Source organism: Danio rerio, chromosome 23, assembly GCF_052040795.2.
Source record: "Danio rerio strain M-AB ecotype USA chromosome 23, GRCz13ab, whole genome shotgun sequence".
Taxonomy (NCBI): Eukaryota; Metazoa; Chordata; class Actinopteri; order Cypriniformes; family Danionidae; genus Danio; species Danio rerio.
In genome coordinates, this window is record NC_141043.1 from 6,385,563 (window position 1) to 6,411,350 (window position 25,788).

A 25,788-nucleotide genomic window follows, 5' to 3' on the forward strand; every position below is an offset into this window, starting at 1 on the left:
ACCTGCGAAATCGCATCACTTGACTGCGTGAGACCAATCGAGGATCAAAACATGACCTCTCTGGACAGAAATTGAAAACATTGAGAAAACACTTTTTTTTTAAATGTCTAATAATCTTGTTTAATCCCGCCCCTTTTCTTAGCGGCATACGACAGAATTTCACACACACAAACTCTAGTGTGACCGTAGCTTTAAACATATGCTGGTTAGGTTGGTGGTTAATTCCGCTGTGGTGGCCCCTGATTAATAAGGGGGCTAAGCCAAAAAGAAAATGAATTAATCTATGAAACAATGAAATTCTCTTTTTTTTTTTTTTTTTTGGGTGGGAAACTTAAATGTTTTATGTTTAATCAACTCAATTTAGTTTAATAAATAAAATAAAAAATAGGTTAACTTAATTTCTTCACGTTGTCCCATTATTCTTTACTGTGTGTTCATAATACATTTTTAAAAACAAATAAAGTTAAACTCATCCGATACTTTTTCAAATGTAATTAGCATTAATGAAAACTTGCATAATTAATGTACTTTATGTAATCTAATGTATTACATTGAGTTTTTTGTTTTGCAGTGATGACTAAATACAGTAAAATGGGTTCAATTATCACAAAATTAAAGTCAAAGCAAACACAAAAACCCCAAAAACCTTAATGAAAGTCATTTCTTTCATTCTTTTCTTTTCATTCTTGGATGAAATATAACCTGGACGTGTTCTTAATGTTTTTGTGAGTTTCATTCAATGACTTTGTAGCTGATATGTGAACTTGCGAAAGTCATCAAATGAATCACTGTGGACAATTAGAGTCCTTGAGAAGCAATAACGCAGCACGGCGAATGCAAAGTGTCGATCGCACAGAGGATTTCCTCCCACACCGAACAAGAAAAGTTTGGCAGATGCCCTGAAGCAATTATCATTATGGAGAGCAGCGTTCATATCTAGACGCATCTCCGAAGGTTTGATTCGAGCTGCCAAACGAGTCCTCTGGAGAAAGTCCATTTCTGCTCCTTCTGTTCCTGGATCACTCGTCCTGATCCTGCCTATTTGTGCTCGCTAAAACTTTATCTGAGTCAAATGTGTCATTATAGTCAGTGAGCTCGTTGGCAAGACCGAATAGACAAAACTGACGTCCATTCTGCTGATTGCATCTGGTTATTCCTGGACATAAGAGACGACAGCTTTTTTTATTGTTATTTTTTTTTTGAGCCAGACTATTGTATTTGTATCTGTTTATTTGTTCGCATGTATTTACAATGGCAGATAAAACAGCAGGACTATCTCAGAGAGCTGTAAAATCAGTGTGAGTGCAGAGGAGATAATGAGTCCCATAAAAAGCGAAGTGTCTCTTGTCCTCTGAGCGGTGCGCATTCACCCCAGAGCAAAGACACGGACACAAGCTCCTCATTCACTGCCGCACATCTCTATCTCCCTCAGTGCAAACACAGCAGATACATCTCACCCTCAGCCAGTCTGCTGATCTTATCAGTGTGTTAAAGACACACCTGGGGGGGGAAAGCAGAGGGGAGGAATTGGCAGAAAAACATTGCATCATATTTTCAGACACTGACTTTAAATAAGCCTGAACTTATTAATGATTATCTAAATAGCTTTCATCGTAATTGCATCAGCATTGCGGTTTTGCCTGTCTAAAAAGGCCATTTTTGCACTTAGAATGTTTTATACAGAAAATTGCTTTGTCTATTTTCAGCTGAAATAAACACTATGGGCCCTATCATACACCCGGCGCAATGTGTCGTAAGACGCAACTCAATTGCCATTTGCTACTTTCACCTCGGCGCAAGGGTCATTTTGAGGTGTTGCGCCACACTGTTTAAATAGCAAATGCATTTGCGCTCGTATGTGCGCCTATAGGCGTTCTGGTCTAAAAAAGCAGGTGTGTTTTGGCGCGTTGCTATTTTGAGAAACTGTAAATAGTCTGATCTTTAGACCAGAACAAAGTCGGTCTATTTGTCTGGCGCAAAGTGCACCTGGCTTACACACTACAGACAAAATGCAGAGCAATACGCAAATATCTTTACATATGAAAAAGATATGATATATTAAGGATATATATGATAAGAGTATATAGGATATAAATATACATGATTAAACTATTACAAAACATATTAATTTCTAGCCTACATTAATTTAAAACCCACTGCCGTCATACTTTATTCATCTCGGGAGACTTTTTCAGTTCATTCATAACAATTTGGTTTTGTATAATGTTATTATTATTAGCAGTATTATTATTAAAAACAAGCTTAGATTTGTCCACCTGTCAGGTTTTAGACCATATGGGGCACAGCAGGTGTATTTGGAAATAACTCAGTATTTTGAACACACTTCGTTATCAATGTTAATTTATTCGTTTGCTGGAAATTAGAACTGAACTTAGAAATAGTTTTGAAACAAATCTTTGCGCTTAACAAACTAAATTAAATATTTATAGTCTAATTGATGTTTGTGCATAAAGGCTTCCCTATCCACGAGAGCAAAAGCGAAAGTGAACATACTTTACGTCCTGTAAATAGCAAATGCGCTCATGACACGACGCAACTGGCTCTTAAAGGTAATGGGAGATGAGACTCTAATTGGTTTATTCTCAAAACACACCTATAACTCATTAAGAAAATAAACTCAACCCTTTTAGACCATGTGCCATGGCGCAAAACGGATTTTCTCGTCCTTAAATTAGCAGGTATGGATTCTGACACGCCCTGAAAGCGTTTGCGCCCTGCGCCCTGCGCTTTGCGTTTTGCGCATGGACCGTCAAAATAGAGCCCTATGAGCAATGACAGTTCTTTTCATGCAAATTATGATTACAAGGCACATTATTAATTAATGAAGGCTCCATTCCATATGTTATGATGTAAGAATAGACTGATTTTACAGGGCTGCCATTTCAAAAGCGAAAGTGAGGCTGAGGTGGGAAGAAACCTGGAAGTATCAGAAAGGTCAATGCTAACCTGAAGTCAGAAAGGAACAGCATTCGCAATGGCTTATTGTTGTGTTCCTGGCTGTATATCTTATCAGCGTAGAGAAAGTGACACAAATTTCTAATTTCACTGCCTTCCGATTGACCCGAAGTAGCGTTCTAAATGGGTAGTAAAAATAAAAAGGGATATTGGACCTCGTTTTCAGCTACATTAAGGGAAATGACACTAGTTGGATGATGTTTTCCTTCCCAAACACACGTTTTAGATGCCATTCATCAAACTCAAGTTAATGGACTAATTCTTTCAGTATATTAGACTTCCACAAAACAATACCTTTATTTATCAGGGGCTGCCCCAGCGGAATGAACCGACAACTTTTCCATTAAATGCTTTACAGAGCGGATGTCCTTCCAGCTGCAACCCAGTAATGGGAAACATTCATACGCACTCAAGCTTAAGATTTTATTTTCTTTATTTGTTTAATTTATTTGTTTTGTATAATTTCTCTATTGTTTTCCTTTACTCTTTAACAGCAAGCCATTTGAAATTACCTTGGGATCATTTAGTCAGCCAATTTCCTTAGATCACAGGTCTTCTTTTTTCCACTGTGAATGGGTAATATCATATAATTGGACAGCTGTGGGCTGGATGCAAGCTGTTCAAACAAGTGCATTATTTGTCAGTATTTGTTAAATCTTGAAACTGATCCAGAATCTGAGTCACCCTCTTATAATGCCAGAAGCATCTAAATCATATCATGCATACTCCTTTAATCAATTCAGAGTTATTTCTCTGAAACTGTCAAAAGCTGAATGTAAAATGAAAATAATTTTCAGCTTATTTGTCTAGTAAACAAGTATCTATTTATGACCTACAGAATGCAGCTCAAATGAATAAATCAGACTAATAATAAATACTGACACTGAAATATTATTTACTTACTACTATGCAAAAATCACTTTTTTAAAGCATTTAAACACAGTTTTGTGGCAACGGTCTGTGAATATAATCAGCTCCTAATGATAAAAATGTATTACTTTATTTTATTTTTTTTAATTCACACTTCATAAAACTTAAGAAACAATTAGACTTTCGTTCTTAGTGTGTGTGTGTCATCAGATGGAGAAAGCCCCGCCCATTAGTAAAAATCTCTCCCTCATTAGCATAGGACATTAGTCTTGTTTTTGAATCTGCCACTATCCTGAAGTTCCTATGTGTTTGTAGGTGTTTGTAGCCTGGCCCTTTTGAAATGAGCAAACTCTACGTTGGGTACGTTGGGTTTTAAAGTAACCAATAGGGTGCAATTAGGAAGTAGGGTTTTGTCTGCGGACTGCAAGACAGAGGCATAACATGAAGGGGCATAACTTAAAGGTATCGAGACTATGTTGTCGGCAAGATGGCGCTGTACCCATACCTGTTATTACTATCTACACCTACACCAACCCTAAACCCAACACTCACAGATATTAACATCTACACCTACTCCACACCCATAGATATATACATTAGATGTCGCCTGGCCTATTGTTGTCTATTGGACGGAATGTGTCAATAGTGCCGCCATCTTGCTACAGGGTAGCGCTCCTTTGAAATGAATGCGGGACCAAGGTACAGTGGAGGACTGTGGCCATCCAAAGCCAGAGATATACACATATACACATATATCTATGATCGAAAGTTTTCCTGGATGTTAGTATGTAATTTTTTTTCTAATTACGAAAATTATAATTTTACATCACTTCTACATTGATGGATCAGTGACCGCACGGGCATTCCTGACAAAAAGCTTGTGTTTGTGTGTACAGAAATGTACTATTCACCCTCCCTGTTAAATTTAGTCTAATCCGTGTCCTGAAACACAGCTTCTCTCCTGCTTTCACTTCTCATACTGACGGAGGGAGCGATTAGTTTGTGAATGAATCCCCCGAACAACTCTTTTACTAACCTTAGCCGACAATAATACAAGTTTCTGGCAGCGGAGCATCTCGTTGTCATATTTCTTTTGAATAGTTTGCTGATTTTATTAAACAAAACTAGCATAAGCCGAGTGTTTAGTGCAAGTTGGAGCTGCTTTGCCTTATGGTGAATGCAGTAAGTGACTGTATTATCATCAATAACGTTACCTGATTAGAACAAAAGTTCAGAACATACAAAAACAGAAAAAAAAACTTAATATTACCTATGAAATGTTCTGCCTTTGTGCTTTGTTTTCTTTGTTTGCTCGTTACTACACCCGTAGACAGCGCTAAATTCCCGCATCTTCACGTAATAACACTGTCTTGACTAGTGCGGTTGAAGAACATTTGTCCTGGGAGCACTGTACCAATGTGGCGGCGCTATTGACGCATGCTCAGGGTCCCTATGCGATATCTAGTGTATATATCTATGCTCCACACCTAAACCCAAGTCTCAAAGTTACGGTTTTAACCTCTACACCTACTCCAACCCTAAACCCAACCATCATAGTTCTTAACGTTAACCCCTACTCTAACCCTAAACCCAATCCTTACAGTTACTAACGTCTACACCGACCCTTAAAAAAAAGAAAAAAAAAAGTATTTTTGGGTCTCGGGAGGATATATCAAAACAAGGACAAATGAGAACCTTTCTGTCATAAACTATAGTGAAACAGCTTGTCAAAAGCTGCGATTAGATTACATACTGTACAGGAATAGGGAAAAGAGCACTCTTTAATTATCAGCTGTTAGTCAGCGCCCGCTGTTTTTTTTCCCTGGTCATTTGCTGTGTGCTGTGTAAATGCAGACGATCGTATACTTTCAAGTCACTTTCAAAAGATGATGTAAGCAGGTCATCAAAAAATCGGATACAGTCACAAAATCGGAGTTGACCATCAAGATCTGCAGTGTAAATGCAGCCTTTTTGCCTTGATTTTTATAAGCTATTGGCTGTTTATTAGTACTTATCAAGTGCAATATTATTCTACATGGCTAATACCTAAACCTACTTTTTAAGGGGCAAAATAAGGAGTGTTTATTGAGCAAAATGTCATAGTTAATGGTTGATTAAAATTGAGAATTGTGCAAAAAAGCATCAATTTTTTCAGTGTTTAAATTTACACATTATAGAATAATTTCCAAATAATGTTAATTTCAATCATTTACGCCCCTTTAACACAACTCGAACTAACTTCTAATAACACTCATTTGCATGATTCATATTAAAACCATTTTCTTGTGTGCTATAATTTTGTACAGAGCCCGCATCTTGTTTTGTAACATCTAAAAGTGTTTTCGACATGCTGTTGAGAATCTTTAGGTGAGCAAACGAACGTCTGCTTGAGTGTGATTGTGAAAGAAAAAAATCTCAGAGCGTCAGATGCTTTCATTGAGATTCACAGGTGCTGAAGTGTCATTAATCAGACTGGTGTTGGAGAGTGTGCTGGCTGAATCTCTGACTCGCAGCGGCGCTTTCTATCTGTCTTTGCATCTTTTCTTTTTGTTAGCGCTTCCTGCAGTCTGTCTGTGGGCCACTTGACTTATGCAATGTCAGATTGCATAACTCCTGCATGGCGCGTTTTTTGCCATGCATTCTCAGTGCAGGAATGGGCCCTTGAATAATAAAGCAGCTTATCCCATGAATTGTCAGCTTCATTAAATTATTCAAGCAACGCAATAGGTGCGGACAGGCTCTCCACCACTGGAGCAGAGAATTGAGGCTTGAGAAATGAGAAATCCATTTTGTTTGCCTATATCTCAGCGTTTTTAATGAAATCAGAGGGCTAAGTCTCATTTCATTATGTTTACCATTCTTCCACATTGGCGGACCGGCCTTCATTATTTCATAAGAAAGTTTGAAGCGAGAGTTTGACTGTAGAATTTCAATTATTAATTCATACTAAAACCCCAGTTATTCGTCTATTATTGAAGAAAAACTTCCATCTAAATTAACCTTTAGTAGAATAAAAACAATTTTACTATAAAATATTATATTCCCATATACAGTTAAAATCAGAATTATTACCCCTCTTTGATTTTTTTTTCTTTTTTAAATATTTCCCAAATTATGTTTAACAGAGCAAGGAAATTTTTACAGTATGTCTGATAATATTTTTTCTTCTGTAGAAAGACCTATTTATTTTATTTTGTCAAGAATAAAAGCAGTTTTAAATTTTTTAAACACTATTTTAAGTACAAAATTATTACCCCCTTTAAGCTTTTATTTATTTAATTATTTATTTGTTTATTTATTTTTTCGATAGTCTACAGAACAAACCATTATTATACCATTACACCAGACATTTACATCTGGACCACATACTAAATGGAATGATGGCCGGTCCACTCCTGTTTGTCAATCTGGGCCTTGAATAAGCCAAAGCAATACCACATATTAGCCAGAATTCAACCAAATTAACCAGAACTGACCCCATTCTGGGCTACAATTTGCTTTAAATTATTATTATTATTATTATTATTATTATTATTATTATTATTATTATTATTATTATTGTTGTTGTTGTTGTTTTGTATTGTATTGTATTGTATTGTATTGTATTGTTTGTCAATTAAAAACTCTCATTTTTGAGGCTGCTATGTTCCTCCAGACATTTTGGGAAAGTCTTCGAGAAATATGCCTTTTTTCCACCAAGGCAACCCAGTGTGTTGTAATGTAATTGGGTAAACTGATAGTAAGTAGAGTTCAGACCAAAACAAAGACATACATTCTGATACGAAACACACATTTTCAGAACTTAGCATGTTCAGCTAGCAAATTTCTTAAATAACTGCAGAAATGTTATGGGATTCTTATGATTTAAAGAGTTAAAAACGTATACAGCACTATTAAGGGTGTATTTACATGACCGGGTGCTCCAGTTTCCTTCACAAGTCCAAAGACCTGTGGTATTCGTGAATTGGGAAAGCTAAATTGTACCATGTGTATGTGTGTGAATGAGTGGCGACCCCGGATTAATAAAGAATGAAAAGAAAATGGATGATATGCAGTGGCACACTTTTGATAGTCATAAATTTTCATGAAAGTCATCGTGTGGCATTTATTAGGAGGTTTGCTAAAGGTGCAACTGTCATGTAGCGGAGGGTTTGTATCTGTAACAAACTATGAAAGTTTGCATTTATTGAAAAGTCTAAATAAATAAAGCTTATTGTCAATTCAACCACATGTACATGACTTTTAGATAATCGAAATTACGTTACTCTCAGACCCTACAGTAGGTGCCCAACATATAATGTTAATACAAAAAGTAGAGTTTTAAGAAAAAAATTACAAAAAAATCAATTATACATTAATTGTAATCTAAATATATACATGAGATGTAGTCTAAAGAACAATACAATACAATAACACTAAGGGCATATGGCAATGAGTGCAAACCAGAGTTGTACAGATATAGGACAGTTTTTAGCGCAAAAAGGCTTGAAAAAGTAAGAATGATTAATAAATCCAAATGAAACAGTCTCTTAAAAGTAACTTTGCATCTTCAGTTTCGACTCAAACTACATAGCATACTGCACCAAAGCCCAACCGAAACGTGCACTGCCACACTTCTTCCAATCTGGCCAGGGCCGGTCAACTGAACCGTGACTGGGCCCAATTCAGAGCACTTACACATTTCAACTGAAATGGGTGTCAAACATCTCTGAACATGGTTCAGATAGCCTAGTGTGAGTGCCCCCCAATACACATGCACATGATGTCAGAGTCTCCACAAAAGTGTGTTTTTGTAGTTTATGTATAGACAATAATGGTATAATTTGCTAACACCTTTGAAATTTAAAGGTTTATATGTTCAGTCAACCAAAACACTTTTATTGTGTTGATTTTTAAACAATCTAATTTATTTAAATTGTTTTCAACCACAATTAATAAGTAAGATAAATAAGATAAAGCCACAACCAAATCACACTGAAGCCCAAGATCGGTTACTCACTGAAGCTAAGCAGGGCTGAGCCTGGTCAGTGGGAGACCACATGGGAAAGCTAGGTTGCTGTTGGAAGTGGTGCTTGGGAGGCCAGCAGGAGGCGCTCAACCTGTAGTCTGTGTGAGTCTTAATGCCCCAGTAAAAGTGAAGGGGACACTATACTGTCAGTGGGTGCCGTCTTTCTGATGAGACATTAAACTGAGGTTTTGACTCTTTATGATCATTACAAATATCATGGCACTTCTCGTAAAGAGTAAAGGTGTAACCCCGGTGTCTTGGCCAAAGTCCTTCAATCGGGCCTTACGATCAAGGCCTCCCAATCATCCCTATCCACCGAATTGGCTCTATCAATGTCTCTTCACTCCACCGACAGCTGGCGCTGCTGTCCTGTGGCTGCCGTCGCATCATCTAAGTGGATACTGCACACTGGTGGTGTGGAAAGGCCCCCTTCTCATAAAAGACCCCCATACACAATAAATGCACTATATATAAAAAACAAAAATACAAATACACATTCCACTATTTTCAGGTTTTAGTCATCCACCGAGTAAATCTAATTTAATGACAAATAAATAGCTTGTAACCTTTCACATTTTAGCTATGTTTTAATGATTGGGATCAGACTCCCACAGTGTCAGTCTATGCATAGTAGCAACATTGTTTGATGGAGCGAGTAAGTCATTTCATTCAGCACCGTTGAGAGACTCAGGAACAACTCATGACACTTATGTCATCTTAACTCTCTTCTTTCCCATCAGGGTTTCTGTTGGTGTAGGCATCAAGCATGAAGTGGAATGTGTTGAAGAAGAAGCCGGCGGCCATGGTGGGACCTGAGCCAACCGGTGCCAGTGCCCTGACAATGGCCCCTGCTGTTTCTACACCTGCAGACAACTCCACCGAGCACCAGGGTCCAGTCAGCAAGAATGACGTGTTTGGTGACATCAAAAACAAGTTCCTCAATGAGATGGACAAGCTTCCACGTGAGTTTCTGTCTACATATATGTGACATTTGTAGCATTTTTAAATCCAAAATGTTTCACCAGCAACCAGAAACTGTAAGTCAACCTCAGAGATTCTGACTCTGCTGATAATTTGTGTTGCATGAACCATTTGTAACAGTAGTGTTATGCCTATAGAAACATCCTAACAGACACAGAGAGTCATCCTAGCAAAGCCCTTGCAACAATTTAAAGCAAAACCTCAACACCCTAGTGACTGCAGAGCAATGACCTTGACACTGTTCAGAGGAACCTAACAACTGCATAGCAACAACTCGAAACACATTAGCAATCCCTTAGCTCCTCTCAAAAACATCTTAGCATTTATCAACGCCCTACAACACCACCTAAAATGGCTTCTAAAACAAACAGTACAATGAAGAAATCACTTGACAGTGGCCTTGAACCAGAACAACTTAGCAACTCTATTGAAACATATCAGAATAGACTTGCAATTCCCAAGCGACCATCAAACATCTTAGGCACTACCTAGTAGCACTATTCAAAACTACAATATGCTAGAACAGAGGTCTCAACCTTGTATCCGGGAAGCCACTGTCTTTTAAAGTAAGGGTCTCCACATTTGATCCTGGAGGGCTGGTGTCATGCAGATTTTATCTCCAAACCTAACCAAAAACATCTGAACCAGCTAATCAGGGTCTTACTTTGTATTTGAAATGTCCAGGCAGGTGTGTTGTGTGACTTCTGCTGTCGAGTTTAACTCACAGTCTTATGAAGCACATCTGAAGCAGCTAATCACACTCTTTTAGGTCATAAGAAATCATAAGGACAGTGACACTGAAGCAGATTGGAAGTAAACTTTTAAGGACAGAGAGCAGGGTTAAAAACCCTAAAGGGTCAGATACCGCCTAGAAATGGCCTAGGAATCATCCAAAGCAACATAACACGTAAATAGAAAAATAAATAGAAGTTTACATACACTCTAAAAAAGGGAACATAACCAATTTTTTTTTTTTTTTAAATGTGTGATGGTAATTCATACTAAACGTTGACTATTTTAGGTCCGTTAGGATTACCTAAATCATTTACATTTGCTAAATGCCAGAATAATGAGAGAATTTTATTTATTTATTTTAGAAAATGTTTTATTAATGTCTAGACAATCAAAAGTTTACATATATTTCCTTGGTATTTTTTTAGCTTTGCTTCTAAACTCTATACCTTTGGTCAAATGTTTTGGGTATCCTTCCACAAGCTTCTCACAATAGTTTAAAATAATTTTGACACATTCCTCCTTACAGAATTGGTGTAACTGAGTCAGATTTGTTGGTGTCTTGCTCACACAAGCTTTTTCAACTCTACCGACAAATTTTCTATAGGATTGAGATCAGGGCTTTGTGATGGCCAAAATATTCACTCTATTGTCCTTAAAGCACATTTTAACTAATTTGGCAGTATGCTTGAACCATGGTCTGTTTGGAAGACCCATTTGTGGCCAAGTTTTAATTTCCTGGCTGATGTTTGAGATGTTGCTTTAGTATTTCTACATAATGTTCTTTCTTCATAATGCCATTTAAGCTGTGAAGTGGACCAGTCCCTCCTGCAGCAAAACAGCCACGCAACATGATGCTGCCACCCCCATACTGCACAGTTGGGATGATGTTCCTAGGCTTGTATGCTTTCCCCTTTGTCATCCAAATGTAACACTGGTCATTATAGCCAAACAGTTCAATCTTAGCTCCATCAGACCACAGGACATATCTCCAAAATTAGATCCACCATTCTGTTAAGTTCAGCTCCAAACCTCACAACATAACCAACTAAATAAGATCTTAATGAATACATAATTATCACAAAGATATTTTGATACTAGGAACTCCAGGGGCCTCATGTACGAAGACTTGCGTGGAAATCTTACTAAAACATTGCGTACGCACAAAGCTGTAAATGTGCGTACGCAGAAAAAAATTCAGATGTATGAAACACTGCGTACGCCGAATCTCACGCATATTCTTTTGTACATCTGAATGTACGTGAAACTGAGCGCAACATGCACGAGCACAAAACCCCTCCCTGCCTCCTCCCCCGTATGAATATGCTAATGACTATGCTAATGGCAAAACCCAACGAAAAAGCAATGGCAAAATCAAGCAAAAAGAGAAACTTTGAACAGAATGTGAAATGGAGGTGCTGCTTTCGGAGGTAGACCAGAGAAAAGCGGTGTTATTTGCAAGTTTGTTCTCCGGAATTAACAACAAAAGAAAAAAATAGAGTGGGAGAGTTTAGCTGATACGGTTAACACAGTTGGGTCTGAACATCGCACTGAGTGCATTTAAAAAAGAAATAGTGTGATGTATGACTGAAAAATGTTGCAGTACCCTTAGCAGTCTCAGTGGCGCACCTCATAAGAAGCATGTGATCATGTACTGACATGTTCGAGCATAAACTCGGCTCGAATCCAGCGTCTAATGAATTCTTTCTTTTTTTTCCTCGCTACATATCAGATTTTGCCCACTATTTATCAAGAGAAAGACAAGTAGGAATCATCAATAAGTTTGTGCATCATATTTTATTTGCACATTTATTGAATGTAAATGTTTCTGATTCACGCATACAAATTCATCTTCAGATAGTGTCTCTATAGCAATGTGTGTGCAGTAGATCGCTCAGATTACATTGGGAAAACAGGCGACCGTTGCAAATTGTGCTTTAATGTTTAGCTGGTCAACTGTATGGTATGGAAATCTTACATACCTACTATATAAACCCGTCTCATACAGCTGCCATTGCAAGGATCAGACACTTTGTAGAGAAGAATTTAACACAACTGCCTCTAGGAGTCGCCAATGGAAATAAAACAGACACGCACAAAAAATGTGCGTACGCCTGCCAGAAAGCTGCCGTGAACCTGCGCACATTCCCACATTCAGTTCATTGTTAGTAAATCCAAACGTGAGCAATTCTGAGCATGAAACCTGGCGTACGCAAAGTTTTTGTGCGTACGCAGCGTTGATACATGAGGCCCCAGGTCCTAGTAAAATTTAGATACTTTCTAACTGAACTCATAGATTACACCTACAGTAAAATTGCAACACTGACACTAGAAAGCAACTGTACCACCATACAAATGTACTACAGAAACCACTTACCCTAGAGCACTGTTCCCCAAGCACTATCTACTACTCTACACTTAAACACAGAACAAGTCATATCAGTACGTCTCTCCTCACCCACCATCAATGTGCCTCATCCACATGTATAGTGTGACGATAGTCACAGAGCAAAGGTACCAGTTCACTCACCACACACCAGCTATAAGTGAAGAGGCGAGACGATGTTAGAGTCAATCCAATAGATGGGGATTATTAGGATAAGGGCAAATGGGAGGATTTTGTCTAAGGGAACACCCCTACTCTTTATGGTGAGTCCCAGGAGATTTTAATGACCTCTGAGAGTTACTGGTGTAACTTCTTATCTAAAGAACAATGTTTCGTTCTTACAGTTTTAGTGTCAGCCCCTCACAAACGGCAGCCATATAAACAAACCAACAACAACCAACAGAAAAAGTGACTGACCTTACATTCTCATGTTGCTATTGAACACTATTCAGAATTTCTGCAAACCTTGTCTTTGTCAAGTCAGTTTAAATTTTGTTGTGCATCACAAATTGCATACTGATACATTATTAAATGAAAGTAAAACTGAAAGTGAAAGACCAGGGGCCTCATGTACTAAGACTTGTGTGGAAATCTTACTAAAACATTGCGTACGCACAAAGCTGTAAATGTGCGTACGCAGAAAAAAATTCAGATGTATGAAACACTGCGTACGCCGAATCTCACGCATATTCTTTTGTACATCCGAATGAACGTGAAACTGAGCGCAACATGCACGAGCACAAAACCCCTCCCTGCCTCCTCCCCCGTATGAATATGCTAATGACTATGCTAATGGCAAAACCCAACGAAAAAGCAAAGGCAAAAGCAAGCAAAAAGAGAAACTTTGAACAGAATGTGAAATGGAGGTGCTGCTTTCGGAGGTAGACCAGAGAAAAGCGGTGTTATTTGCAAGTTTGTTCTCCGGAATTAACAACAAAAGAAAAAAATAGAGTGGGAGAGTTTAGCTGATACGGTTAACACAGTTGGGTCTGAACATCGCACTGAGTGCATTAAAAAAATAAATAATCTGGTTTATATCTGTAAAATGTTGCAGCACTCTTAATAGTCTCAGTGGCGCGCTCGTAAGACGCATGTGGTCATGTTTTGACACGTTCGAGCATGAACTCGGCTCGAATCCAGCGTCTGAACTCTTTCTTCTTTTTTTTCCCCGCTACATATCAGATTTTGCCAACTATTTATCACGAGAAAGACAAGTAGGAATCATCAATAAGTTCATATCAATAAGCATCATATTTTATTTGCACATTTATTGAATGGAAATGTTTCTGATTCACGCATGCAAATTCATCTTAAATTAGTGTCTTTATAGCAATGTGCGTGCAGTAGATAGCTCAGATTACATTGGGAAAACAGGCGACTGCTGCAAATTGTGCTTTAATGTTTAGCTGGTCAACTGTATGGTATGGAAACCTTATTTACCTGCTAGATGAACACGTCTCATACAGCTGCCATTGCAAGGCTCAGACACTTTGTAGAGAGGAATTTAACACAACTGCCTCTAGGAGTCGCCAATGGAAATAAAACAGACACGCACAAAAAATGTGCGTACGCCTGCCAAAAAGCTGCCGTGAAGCTGCGCACATTCCCACGTTCAGTTCATTGTTAGTAAATCCAAACGTGAGCCATTCTGAGCGTGAAACCTGGCGTACGCAAAGTTTTTGTGCGTACGCAACGTTGATACATGAGGCCCCAGAGCAGTGGACAGCCATTGCAGCAGTTGGAGGATCAGTGCCTTACTCAAGGGACTTACATCAGCCATAGTATCAAGGGTAGAGTGCTGGCTATTCATTCCCATCTACAATCGTTGTTGGTGCCGGGGGTCGAACTTGCAACCTTTCAATCATGTCCAACTCTCTAACCTTTAGGCCAAATTATTCAACCAATAAAAAGCAGTGTGTAATGTCTAATGGTTGCAGATTTGCTCATGTAGTGGAGAGGGAGGTTGCTGAGGTAGGATTTTGTTTTAGGTTGTACACTTAAAACTCTCCTAAAGAGATGATTAGGGCACCTCCTAATGACAAATGCAGTTGTACTTTTGACTATGTGTTATGTACTATGTGTTAGTTTAGTGATTTATTTCACTAATTTAGCAACAATTAAATGTTGTCTTGAATTTTTTATTTGTAAAAAAGAAGTTTGAGCATATAAGTGCCGAGTCTAAAGCCTGGTTTATACTTCTGCGTCAAGTGACCGGCGTAACCCACGGCGCATGCAACGCGCGTAGCTGTGCATTTATACTTCTGCGCGCTGTCTCTGTTGGTCTGCATTAACACTTCCGAAACACTAGTTGGCAGTGAGGTGTAAATGTTGCTCTGTGTCGAGTTTCTTCGCTTCTGTTTTGCGTTTCCTGAACACTTCCTGGTTGTAGAAGTGACTCAAACTCGCTCATTTTGAGGCAGGAAACGGCGGACGTGCAACAACTTTAACTATGAGGTAAACACAAAACAAAACTTTCCATCCGGAGCTCCTTCACGGGACTCCACACTTATAAACAATCGAGATATATCCAGCTGCAGGCCTGCAGAACCACACACGTTTGAGGCACACACAATCTAGGACACACAATCTAGGCAAACCATATATGGTAACTTACTGTTTAGCATTATCGCCATCTATTGAATTTCACAAATATGGTTTCCCATTTCAGTCATTATTATTATTATATCGTAACGATCATTTTAACATCTCTGCAGTTTTTGAACTTAAATTATGTAAATAAAAATAATTGGTTAAAGAAACTTATGACTTTATTCATGTGTCCATATACACAAAGAAAACATAATAGACCGTCTAATTGTTGGATCAAGTGTAATAAACTAATTCAAGCTCTTAATATTATCATTCTTGGTATAAAAAGCAAACAATAATATGTCACTTTAAAATAAATTAGCCTACTATAGTTAACCATTTAATCAATATATATAGTTATAAACTGATTTTCTTAACTGATTATAATTATAAGTTTATATATAAACTACTATATTTTACTAAACTGTCACTGTTAAAGCTGTTATATATATATATATATATATATATATATATATATATATATATATATATATATATATATATATATATATATATATAAATATATGTATGTGTGTGTGTGTGTGTTAACAATCATCAAATAGCTAATATATTAGTTTATAAACACTATTAAATCGCTTGAGTAAAATATTAATATAGTGTTATACATTTGTTACATGTAAAAAGATTTTTATTACATATAATGTATTATTGCCTATATTAACTTGCTATTATTTCCTTCACCATAAATTAATCCATTATATAAATTAAACCTGTCCAAATGAGATCATTCAGCAAGGCCAGCAAACGAGTATCTGCCATATTATTGTCAGATAATAATGACTGATCAGCTATAATGACTGATTAAAAACTGTTCACTCTATTATATTGAATGGCGAGTGGAAACAATGCTCCCCATTCGGCTGTCTCAATCGCAATATTTGTGAAATAAAATAAAAGTAAACACTATTGTTTATTGTGTACAATATTTATTAATCATATATAAATATATCGATGACGATGTCCAAAAAGACGTTATAACTTTAACATCCGTCATAACCATATAAGGTTTGCCTAGATTGTGTGTCCTAGATTGTGTGTGCCTAAAACGTGTGTGGTTCTGCGGGCCTGCAGCTGGATATTATTGAAACAATCGCTCGCGCCATTCGCGCGGCTCTCGGTCCCGCCCCGACTCGTCAGCGCCACCAAGCCGACCAATCACAGAGCTTGCGCTACGCATCATTCCGACGTGTAGTTACATTTTTTGAGAGGTGCACGTCAGCAACGCCGACGGCCACGGCGAAGGGCTATGCGTCAGCGCCGTAGCATACGCCGGCGTTTGACGCTGAAGTATAAATCCGCCTTTAAAGTGTCAAATTCACAGCATCTCATTCGGGACACAACTTTTGTCTCACTGTTTCCAGAGCATAACTGAAGTGGCTATGACAAGCAGATCTAATTTCCTCTTCTATATATTGATCTAGGGCTAATAATTAAGACTTAGCTTTCTTAATGGCCATGATAGTCTAAATGTATATTTCCACACCTTGATGCTCCATCTTTGTCTGTGTTTCTCTCACTTTCAGTTCCTCCCTGGGCTATCATCGCCATTGCTATCGTTGCTGTGGTCCTCATTCTTACATGCTGTTTCTGCATCGTAAAAAAGACCTGCCTAAAGAAGAAAAAAGGCAAGAAGGGAAAGAAAGGCAAAGGTGACATGGGAATGAAGAACATGAAGGGAGGAGAGGTATGAACACCCAACACCTTCAATTTTATTAAGATTGTTCACCCCAAAAATGAAAACTGTATCATAATAGGTAATATTTGATGTTTCAGAGATGTGAGATGCAAAATGGTTATAGAGCATAAAATGGGGAGTAACAGTACACAAATTTGTATTAAAAAATAGTGTGGGTCATTTGATTTGGTATGCAGTAAGGCTATGCAATATGACAATATAAAGTTGAAATCAGATTTATTAGCCCCTCTTTGAATTTGTTTTCCTTTTCAAACATTTTCCAAATGATGTTTAACAGAGCAAGGAAATTTTCACAGCATGTCTGATAATGTTTTTTCTTGTGGAGAAAGTCTTAATTGTTTTATTCCTGCTAGAATAAAATCAGTTATTCATTTTTAAACACCATTTTAAGGACAAAATTATTATCCCCTTTAAGCTTTTTTTTTTTTCAGATTATTATACAATAACTTCCCTCATTAACCTAACCTGCCTAGTTAACCTAATTAACCAAGTTAAGCCTTTAAATGCCACTATATAGAAGTGTCTTAAAAATATCTAGTCAAATATTTTTTACTGTCATCATGGAAAAGATTAAATATATCAGTTATTAGAGATGAGTTATTAAAACTTTTATGTTTATAAATGTGTTGAAAAAATCTCTCTGTTAAACAGAAATTGGTGAAGAAAATAAACAGGGGGGCTAATAATTCAAGGAGGCTAATAATTCTGACTTCAACTGTATATGGTATGCACAAAAAAGTCTGTTGTTTTATATTATGCTCTATTGTTTATGTCATGGTGTCTCAAAATAGATTGTTTAAAGTATTACTTTTTTATTATAATTTTTATGAATGCAATATTACATGTCATTATGGGGATGCAGACAGAAACTTGAATAACAGCACTGTAAGAAAAAAAAGCAGTGTTGAAAAAATACATTTTCATTTAATTAAGTAATATTGTTTTCTAATTAGGAATAATTAGCTTTTGTGAAGGGTTTAATATTTCATTAATATTTATTTTAGATTTCTACATTAATCAAACATTAGGCCTGAAGTTCCAAAGAACAATGAAATATAAGAACTAGGAAATATGAAACAAATATTTTTAAGTATATACTTTAATATGTAAAAAAAAAAAAAAAGAAGAAGAATGAAAGTGTTTTACATGTGTTCAAAAAAAAAAATAAATAAATAAATATATATATATATGAACTATTATTTGATCATATTTACACAAATGGTACTTTATCGTGATATATATTAGCATATGAGATGACATATCATGATATGAGATTTTTGTCATACTATTGTGGATTTGGTGTGAGCATGCTGCTTTTCCACTACCAAGCCAATTATTTTCTTTGCTTAACCTCTCCATTGAGTGTTAACGTGGGCCAGTTAGAACGAATATGGTTTCATTTTCATTGTGGTGCTGAAAATTAGGCTCTTTGGAATGCAATACAAATGCGCCAGTCATTGCTTTGTTGCAATGATTAAATATTTTTGTTTTGGGGACTACTTTTTTATCTGATATTTACTTGACACAAACTAACACGAATAATATAGCACAAATAAACACAGACAATTAACTAAAAAAAATTGAAATTGCTACAACAAAAGTGGTTACAAACTCTAATACCAACAGCACGGCTGCCTAGAAATCCGGGTCGAGAATGGTTTGTACTCCTGCCACACCATACCAGGCTCACTTGTGAACACAGCCGTAACCATAACTGATTGTTCTTAGAACTCTATCAGCCGATAGTGGACAAGCTGCTAAAGAGAGGCGATTGCAAAGTGTAAGTGAACACATCATACCTTAATTTTACTACTAGTTATAGCACCAAATAAACATATATGAACATCAAGTTTCAACCATGGAAAGACGTCGGTTTATAAACACATTTACATTCAAGTCATTCAGTGTCTACAGTTTGTCAATAATCACAGTGTTTTCCAACTCTGTTCCCGAAGGCGCACCAACAGTACATATATTCAACCTCTTCAATCAAACACACATGAATCAACTCATCAGAACATTTGAAGAGACTCCCAAACTTGAATTGAATGGCTCAGATAAGGGAGACAAGCAAAATATGTACTCTTGGTGTGCCTCCAGGAACAGGGTTGGGAAACATTGGTTCAATAAAAAAGAAAAATGGAGGATTTTATGTATCATTCTTCCCTCTGCTGAACTGAAATTGTACTGAACCACCATTTTGTGTACTGTTATATACCTTGCACATATAGGCAAGATCCACAATTGTATTGAAATGCAATTGAGTGAACTCAAAAGTTAACAGCTCACATTTTCTGAAAATTACAAAGGATTAAAAAGTAATGGCAGTTTTTAGTTTTGGGTGAACTACTCCTTAGACTCTGAACAGATATATTAAAGTTTTTCCACTGCCTAATATCCGCCTGTGGCTAATGAGTTTAATAGGGTTCGCTACATGTCTAATCTGAATCTTTTATTTGTTTAAAGCTTTTGCTCGTGATATATTTAAACGACTCAGCAATCTCAAACACCAAAGCTGTCCGTTTTAAAAACGGCTGTGTTACTATCGCAGATATTCTTAATATAGCTTCTAGGTCAGGCAAATGGATGGTTGGTATGCTGGAACGATTTTTTAGCCATTTAATATTCATGGAATATAAAATATTCAGTGTTATACGTCATTTGCTGCCTGTAAAGCAGGAAAGCTACATGAAAGATTTCCCGCCACGTCATTTCATTTGCCTCGTTCGTATAATTTGGTTTCCGAAAAGATGTATGTGCTGTTAATCTCTTGTGCTTTTGTGTTAAAAATGACACATTTTCCAGCGACTGCACAGCAACACTAAATCTTTTTCATCTCTGTGTGGGAAATATAATAGCTGAATAGCTGAAGAGTTTTGCTATATTTGCAGTGTTGTGTCAGATCCCGCTGTGTGCCGTGTGTTTGCTATTGTGACAAGCTAATTTCCATTTGGCCATCGTTAAAGTTCTGCCTGTCGTTTCCTAATATATCATTTTCTATATAAATAATCTTGAGGAACTTTGTTGTGCACAAACTCCATCAAGGCAGGCTTGTTATTTATGGGAGACCAGGGGCTGTAGTAAGAGCTTATTCAATTCTAAATGTCTCCTAAATAATAAACATATTTGTCTTCTGGATTTTTGTATAAAGGCAAGATCCAGTATGATGTTTCTCAAACAGAATCATTGAAAGTATTTTTCTAATTTTTCTCATTAAGTTCAATACAATAATGAAAATATTTGAATAAAATAAATTTATTTCCCAAAATAAATTAATATATTAATTTATATAAAAATAAATTTCCCAAAAGAAAATGCATGATTAATTATTAATTGTTTTATTTACATAAATAAAATACACGTTAGCTGAGAAAAAGAAAATAAAACATTTCTCATTTATTTAGTTGATTAACTTGATATATATATATATATATATATATATATATATATATATATATATATATATATATATATATATATATATATAACTAAATCTGAAATTATATAAAACTAAATAGACACTTTTTAAACTAAAATATTCATTACATTTTGTTTATGTTTAACATACACTCACCTGCCACTTTATTAGGTACCAGGTTGGTCCCACTTTTGCCTTCAGAACTGACTCAATCCTTTGCGTCATAGATTAAACAAGGTACTGGAAGTATTCTTCAGAGATGATAGCATCATGCAGTTGTTGCATATTTGTTGGCTGCACATCCATGATGCTAATCTCCCATTCCACCACATCCCGAAGGTGCTCTATTGGATTAAGATCTGGTGACTTTGAAGGCCATTTGAGTACAGTGAACTCATTGTCATGTTCAAGAAACCACTCTCAGATAATTCACCCTTTATAATATAGTGCATTATACTACTGGAAGTAGCTATCAGAAGAAGGGTGCACTGTGGTCATAAAGGGATGTACATGGTCGGCAACAATACTAAGGTAGGCTGTGGCATTGACACAATGCTCAATTGGTACTATTGGGCTCAAAGTATGCCAAGAAAATACCCCCCACACCATTTCACCCCCAGTCTGAACCGTTAATACAAGACAGGATGGGTTCATGCTTTCATGTTGTTGATGCCAAATTCTGACTCCCATTCCAATGTTGCAGCAGAAATCAAGACTCATCAGACCAGGCAACATTTCAATCTTCTATTGACCAATTTTGGTGAGCCTGTACAAGTTGTAGCCTTGTATTCCTGTTCTTAGCTGACAGGAGTGGCACCTGATGTGGTCTTCTGCTGCTGTAGCCTATCCACCTCAAAGTTGAATGTGTTGTGCATTCACAGATGCTCTTCTGCAGACCTCGGTTGTAACGAGTGGTTGTTTGAGTTACTGTTGCTTTTCTATCAGCTCAAACCAGTCTGGCCATTCTCCTCTGACCTCTGGCATCAACAAGGCATTTGCGCCCACAGAACTGCCGTTCACTGGATATTTTCTCTCTTTCTGATCATTCTCTGTAAACCCTAGAGATGGTTGTTTGTTAAAATCCCAGTTGATCAGCAGTTTCTGAAATACTTCAGACCACCCTGTCTGACAACAACTATGCCACATAAAAGTCACTTAAATCACCTTTCTTCCCCATTCTGATGCTTGCCCTGCTGAAAAGTCCAGCTTAAACCAGCCTAGGCTGATTGGCTGGTTTTAGCTGGTCGACCAGGCTGGTTTTAGAGGGGTTTTCGCCATTTCCAGCCTGGTCTTAGTTGGTCAGGCTGGTAAATGACCAGCTAAATCTAGCTAAAACCAGCTTGACCAGCCAGGTTTAAGGGAAATGACTGGAAACCAGCCTGGAAATGGCCAAAAACCCTCTAAAACCAGCCTGGTTGACTAGCTAAAACCAGCCAACCAGCCTAGGCTGGTTTAATCTGGTTTTTCCAGTAAAGCAGTTTGAAGCAGATCATCTTGACCATGTCTACATGCCTAAATGCAGTTGATGCCATGTGATTGGCTGATTAGAAGTTAAAAAGTGGCTAAGAGAAGTGGCTAGTGGCTGTTGAGTGTATAAAACAAATGTATATTCAAGACAAGTTAACCATAACAAATAATTTAAAATATTAATCAAAAGGATTATAGTATGTAAAACAGTTTAAAAACTAGTCTCAAATATATTATAATTGATCTTAAACAATTTAAGACTTTTTCAGTTAGACATGATTTGAAAAAACATACATTTTAGAAAGTATTTTTTAATTGTTAAAGTATTTTAAGAATCTATTCTTTGTATATTATTTTTATGTCTCTTTTTAAGTCAACATTATATTTATTTGTGCTATGTTACCAAAAAATAAAAATCAGGATAGTTTTATATAAAAGCCAGAGCCATGTCACCCTGCAGCCCAAGACCGGTTACTCACTGAAGCTAAGCAGGGCTGAGCCTGGTCAGTACCTGGATGGGAGACCACTAGGGAACACTAGGTTGCTGTTGGAAGTGGTGTTAGTGAGGCCAGCAGGGGGCGCTCAACCTGTGGTCTGTGTGAGTCCTAATGCCCCAGTAAAAGTGAAGGGGACACTACACTGTCAGTGGGCGCCGTCTTTCGGATGAGACGTTAAACCGAGGTCCTGACTCTCTGTGGTCATTAAAAATCCCATGGCACTTCTCGTGAAAGAGCAGGGGTGTAACCCCGGTGTCCTGGCCAAAGTCCCTCTATCGGCCCTTACGATCATGGCCTCCTAATCATCCCCTTCCACCGAATTGGCTCTATCACTGTCTCTCCACTCCACCAATAGCTGGTGTGTGGTGAGCGCACTGGCGCCGTTGTCCTGTGGCAGCCGTCGCATCATCCAAGTGGATGCTGCACACTGGTGGTGGTGAGAAGAGACCCCCCTCATGATTGTGAAGCGCTTTGGGTGTATAGCCATACACAATAAATGCGCCATATAAATACAAATTACAAATTACAATTACATAAAATCCTCCAGACATAACCTAAAACTAAATCAAACTTCAGTTTGTCACTAGTTATTTATGAATTGATTCAAAAATGTCTCAAATGCGCCTCAATATGGTCTCCTTTGCGAATTCCACAAGGTAAATGTGTTATAAATGCAATGTTACCCATGTCAATCTATTCCAAAATGTGTCATTTTTGATACGTGTCCATTAAGTGTTACTTGATTTCCTCGACTTGATTCTGTCTTCTGTGAGTTCAATCTCTCCCTCTCTCTCCATTTCTTCACCTCTCTGTCCTTCCCGCTTTGTGTCTGATATATGCTCCGTGTATCTTGACTGTGCTGGACCTGTCGTCTTACGGTAGGTGTGATATGGCTTGCAGTGCCCCCTCAGGACAGATTTTGGGCTATGAAAACTGGCTGGGAATGAGATCTTTGGCTTCTTCTTGAGTCTTGCAGAGCTGCTGAAGTTGCTTGAGGAATTACTTTGGGTTGGTTTGGGGGTGGGGGGGTGGGGGGGTTGCATTCCACCAGTTTGACATGCCACATAAACACCAGCGGGGGTAAAATTAAATGGGTAGAAGGAATGGCCCCTTTAGAAATGGATGTGCATTTGGTTATGAACTTAAACTCCATCCTAGCTTATTAAGAGACACCGAAACACCAATCCTCCTCACTAACATGCATGTTGAAAGGGTACGGTTGGTGACTTGTCCTTCAAAAGCTGCTCCACCTGTCTAATCACTCCCCAGACTGATCTTTAAATGTAACATATAGGCTAGTTATTCAGTGTATATGCAAATAATCCAACATATATGGGTTTCTGCCTGTAAATGAAAATGAAATGAACCTGTAAATGAAAGCAGGAGAATGTCAGGATGAGGTGAAGCAGCGTTTGAGACAAAGCCCAATGCATGCCCTTCATACAGGCACCAGTGAATGACCATGACTTGACTTGAGAGTAACTTTCCTGGATGACCCATTGTGTAGAAACAAAGGGCTTTGCTTTTCTTCTCGAAATGTAGAAGCCGAAGGAGTCGCGGGATTAAGTAGGTGGAGTGGGAAACAGCTTTTAACCAGGAGACCTGTTACAATGGTTCAGTTTGTTTTGTTGTTTTTGTATGCGTGTGCTAGTGTGTGTGTAAATGCGTGACCGTTTATTCTTAAATTTTGTTAAAGTGGTAGCAAATTAAACACACACACACACACACGCACACACAAATCTTTCAGGCCATCCAAAGTGATTGTGTAAGAGATTGTTTTGTTTTTTATATAATTATTTTAAAGGGGTTTTTAACCTTTAATAAATAGAATAGTGCAGAGAATTGACAGGAAATAGTTGGGAATAAAGAAAGGGTCGGCAAAGGACCTCAAGCCAGGAATCAAACTCGGGTCGCTGTGAACACCATGGTGCTATATGTTAGCGCACTGAACCATAGATATATACACTAGATATCACATAGGGACCCTGAGCATGCGTCAATTGCGCCGCCACATTGGTACAGTGCTCCCAGGACAAATGTCATTCAACCGCACTAGTCAAGACAGTGTTTTACGTGAAGATGCGGGACTTTAGCGCTGTCTAAGGGTGTAGTAACGAGCAAACAAAGAAAACAAAGCACAAAGGCAGAACATTTCACAGGTAATATTAAGTTTTTTTTTCTGTTTTTGTATGTTCTGAACTTTTGTGCTAATCAGGTAAGTTATTGATGATAACAGTCACTTACTGCATTCACCATAAGGCAAAGCAGCTCCAACTCGCACTAAACACTCGGCTTATGCTAGTTGTGTTGAATAAAATCAGCATACAATGCAAAAGAAATATGACAATGAGATGCTGCGCTGCCAGAAACTTGTATTATTGTCGGCTAACGTTAGTGAAAGAGTCGTTCGGGGGATTCATTCACAAACGAATCGCTCCCTCCGTCAGTATGAGAAGTGAAATCAGGAGAGGAGGTGTGTTTCAGGACACGGATTAGATGAAATTTAACAGGGAGGGTGAATAGTACATTTCTGTACACACAAACACAAGCTTTTTGTCAGGAATGCCTGTGCAGTCACTGATCCATCAATGTAGAAAAGTGATGTAAAATTTTCATTTTCGTAATTAGAAAAAAAAAATTACAAACTAACATCCAGGAAAACTCCCGATCATAGATATATGTGTATATCTCTGGCTTTGGATGGCCACAGTCCTCCACTGTACCTTGGTCCCGCATTCATTTCAAAGGAGCGCTACCCTGTAGCAAGATGGCGGCGCTATTGACGCATTCCGTCCAATAGACAACAATAGGCCAGGCGACATCTAATGTATATATCTATGGCACTGAACTGCTAGACTATTGGCACCGCCGTATTGATTTTTTTATTTCTAAAGCAAAAACTTATTAAAGGTTTTTAGCTGAAATGTGATTCTTGGTCAACAAGAAATTATATGTTTAACCCTTTGATGTGAAAGATGACAATGGTGGATTAGAGTGTTCAGTGCATCACATGATCAGCTTCTAAACTCAAACCTGCTTCTCCACGATGGTCCATGCTGAGTCAGAAAAGAAATGTGCATGGCACTTGTCATAAATTGCAATTTATCAGTATTTTCAAGCAAATAATTTCTATTTTAGGTTTCAGAC

General features: G+C 37.6%; 1 protein-coding gene across 11 annotated transcripts in view; it reads left to right on the forward strand.

The window, feature by feature from the left end:
- syt2a (synaptotagmin IIa) overlaps nucleotides 1-25,788 on the forward strand; it is a 143,909-nt gene that overhangs the window by 83,976 nt on the left and 34,145 nt on the right. For 9 of the 11 annotated variants that reach the window (XR_015523147.1, XR_015523148.1, XM_087306535.1 and 6 more), the window contains 2 exons: nucleotides 9,595-9,816; nucleotides 17,087-17,247. Coding sequence is in view for 6 of the 11 variants with exons in the window: in XM_087306535.1 (XP_087162661.1) it covers nucleotides 9,621-9,816; nucleotides 17,087-17,247 (357 nt within the window). In the remaining 5 variants the exon portion in view is untranslated. Of the gene's footprint in view, nucleotides 1-9,594; nucleotides 9,817-12,210; nucleotides 12,428-17,086; nucleotides 17,248-23,523; nucleotides 23,650-25,788 lie in introns of those variants that run through there. The other 2 variants (XM_087306540.1, XM_087306541.1) reach the window with 2 other exon arrangements.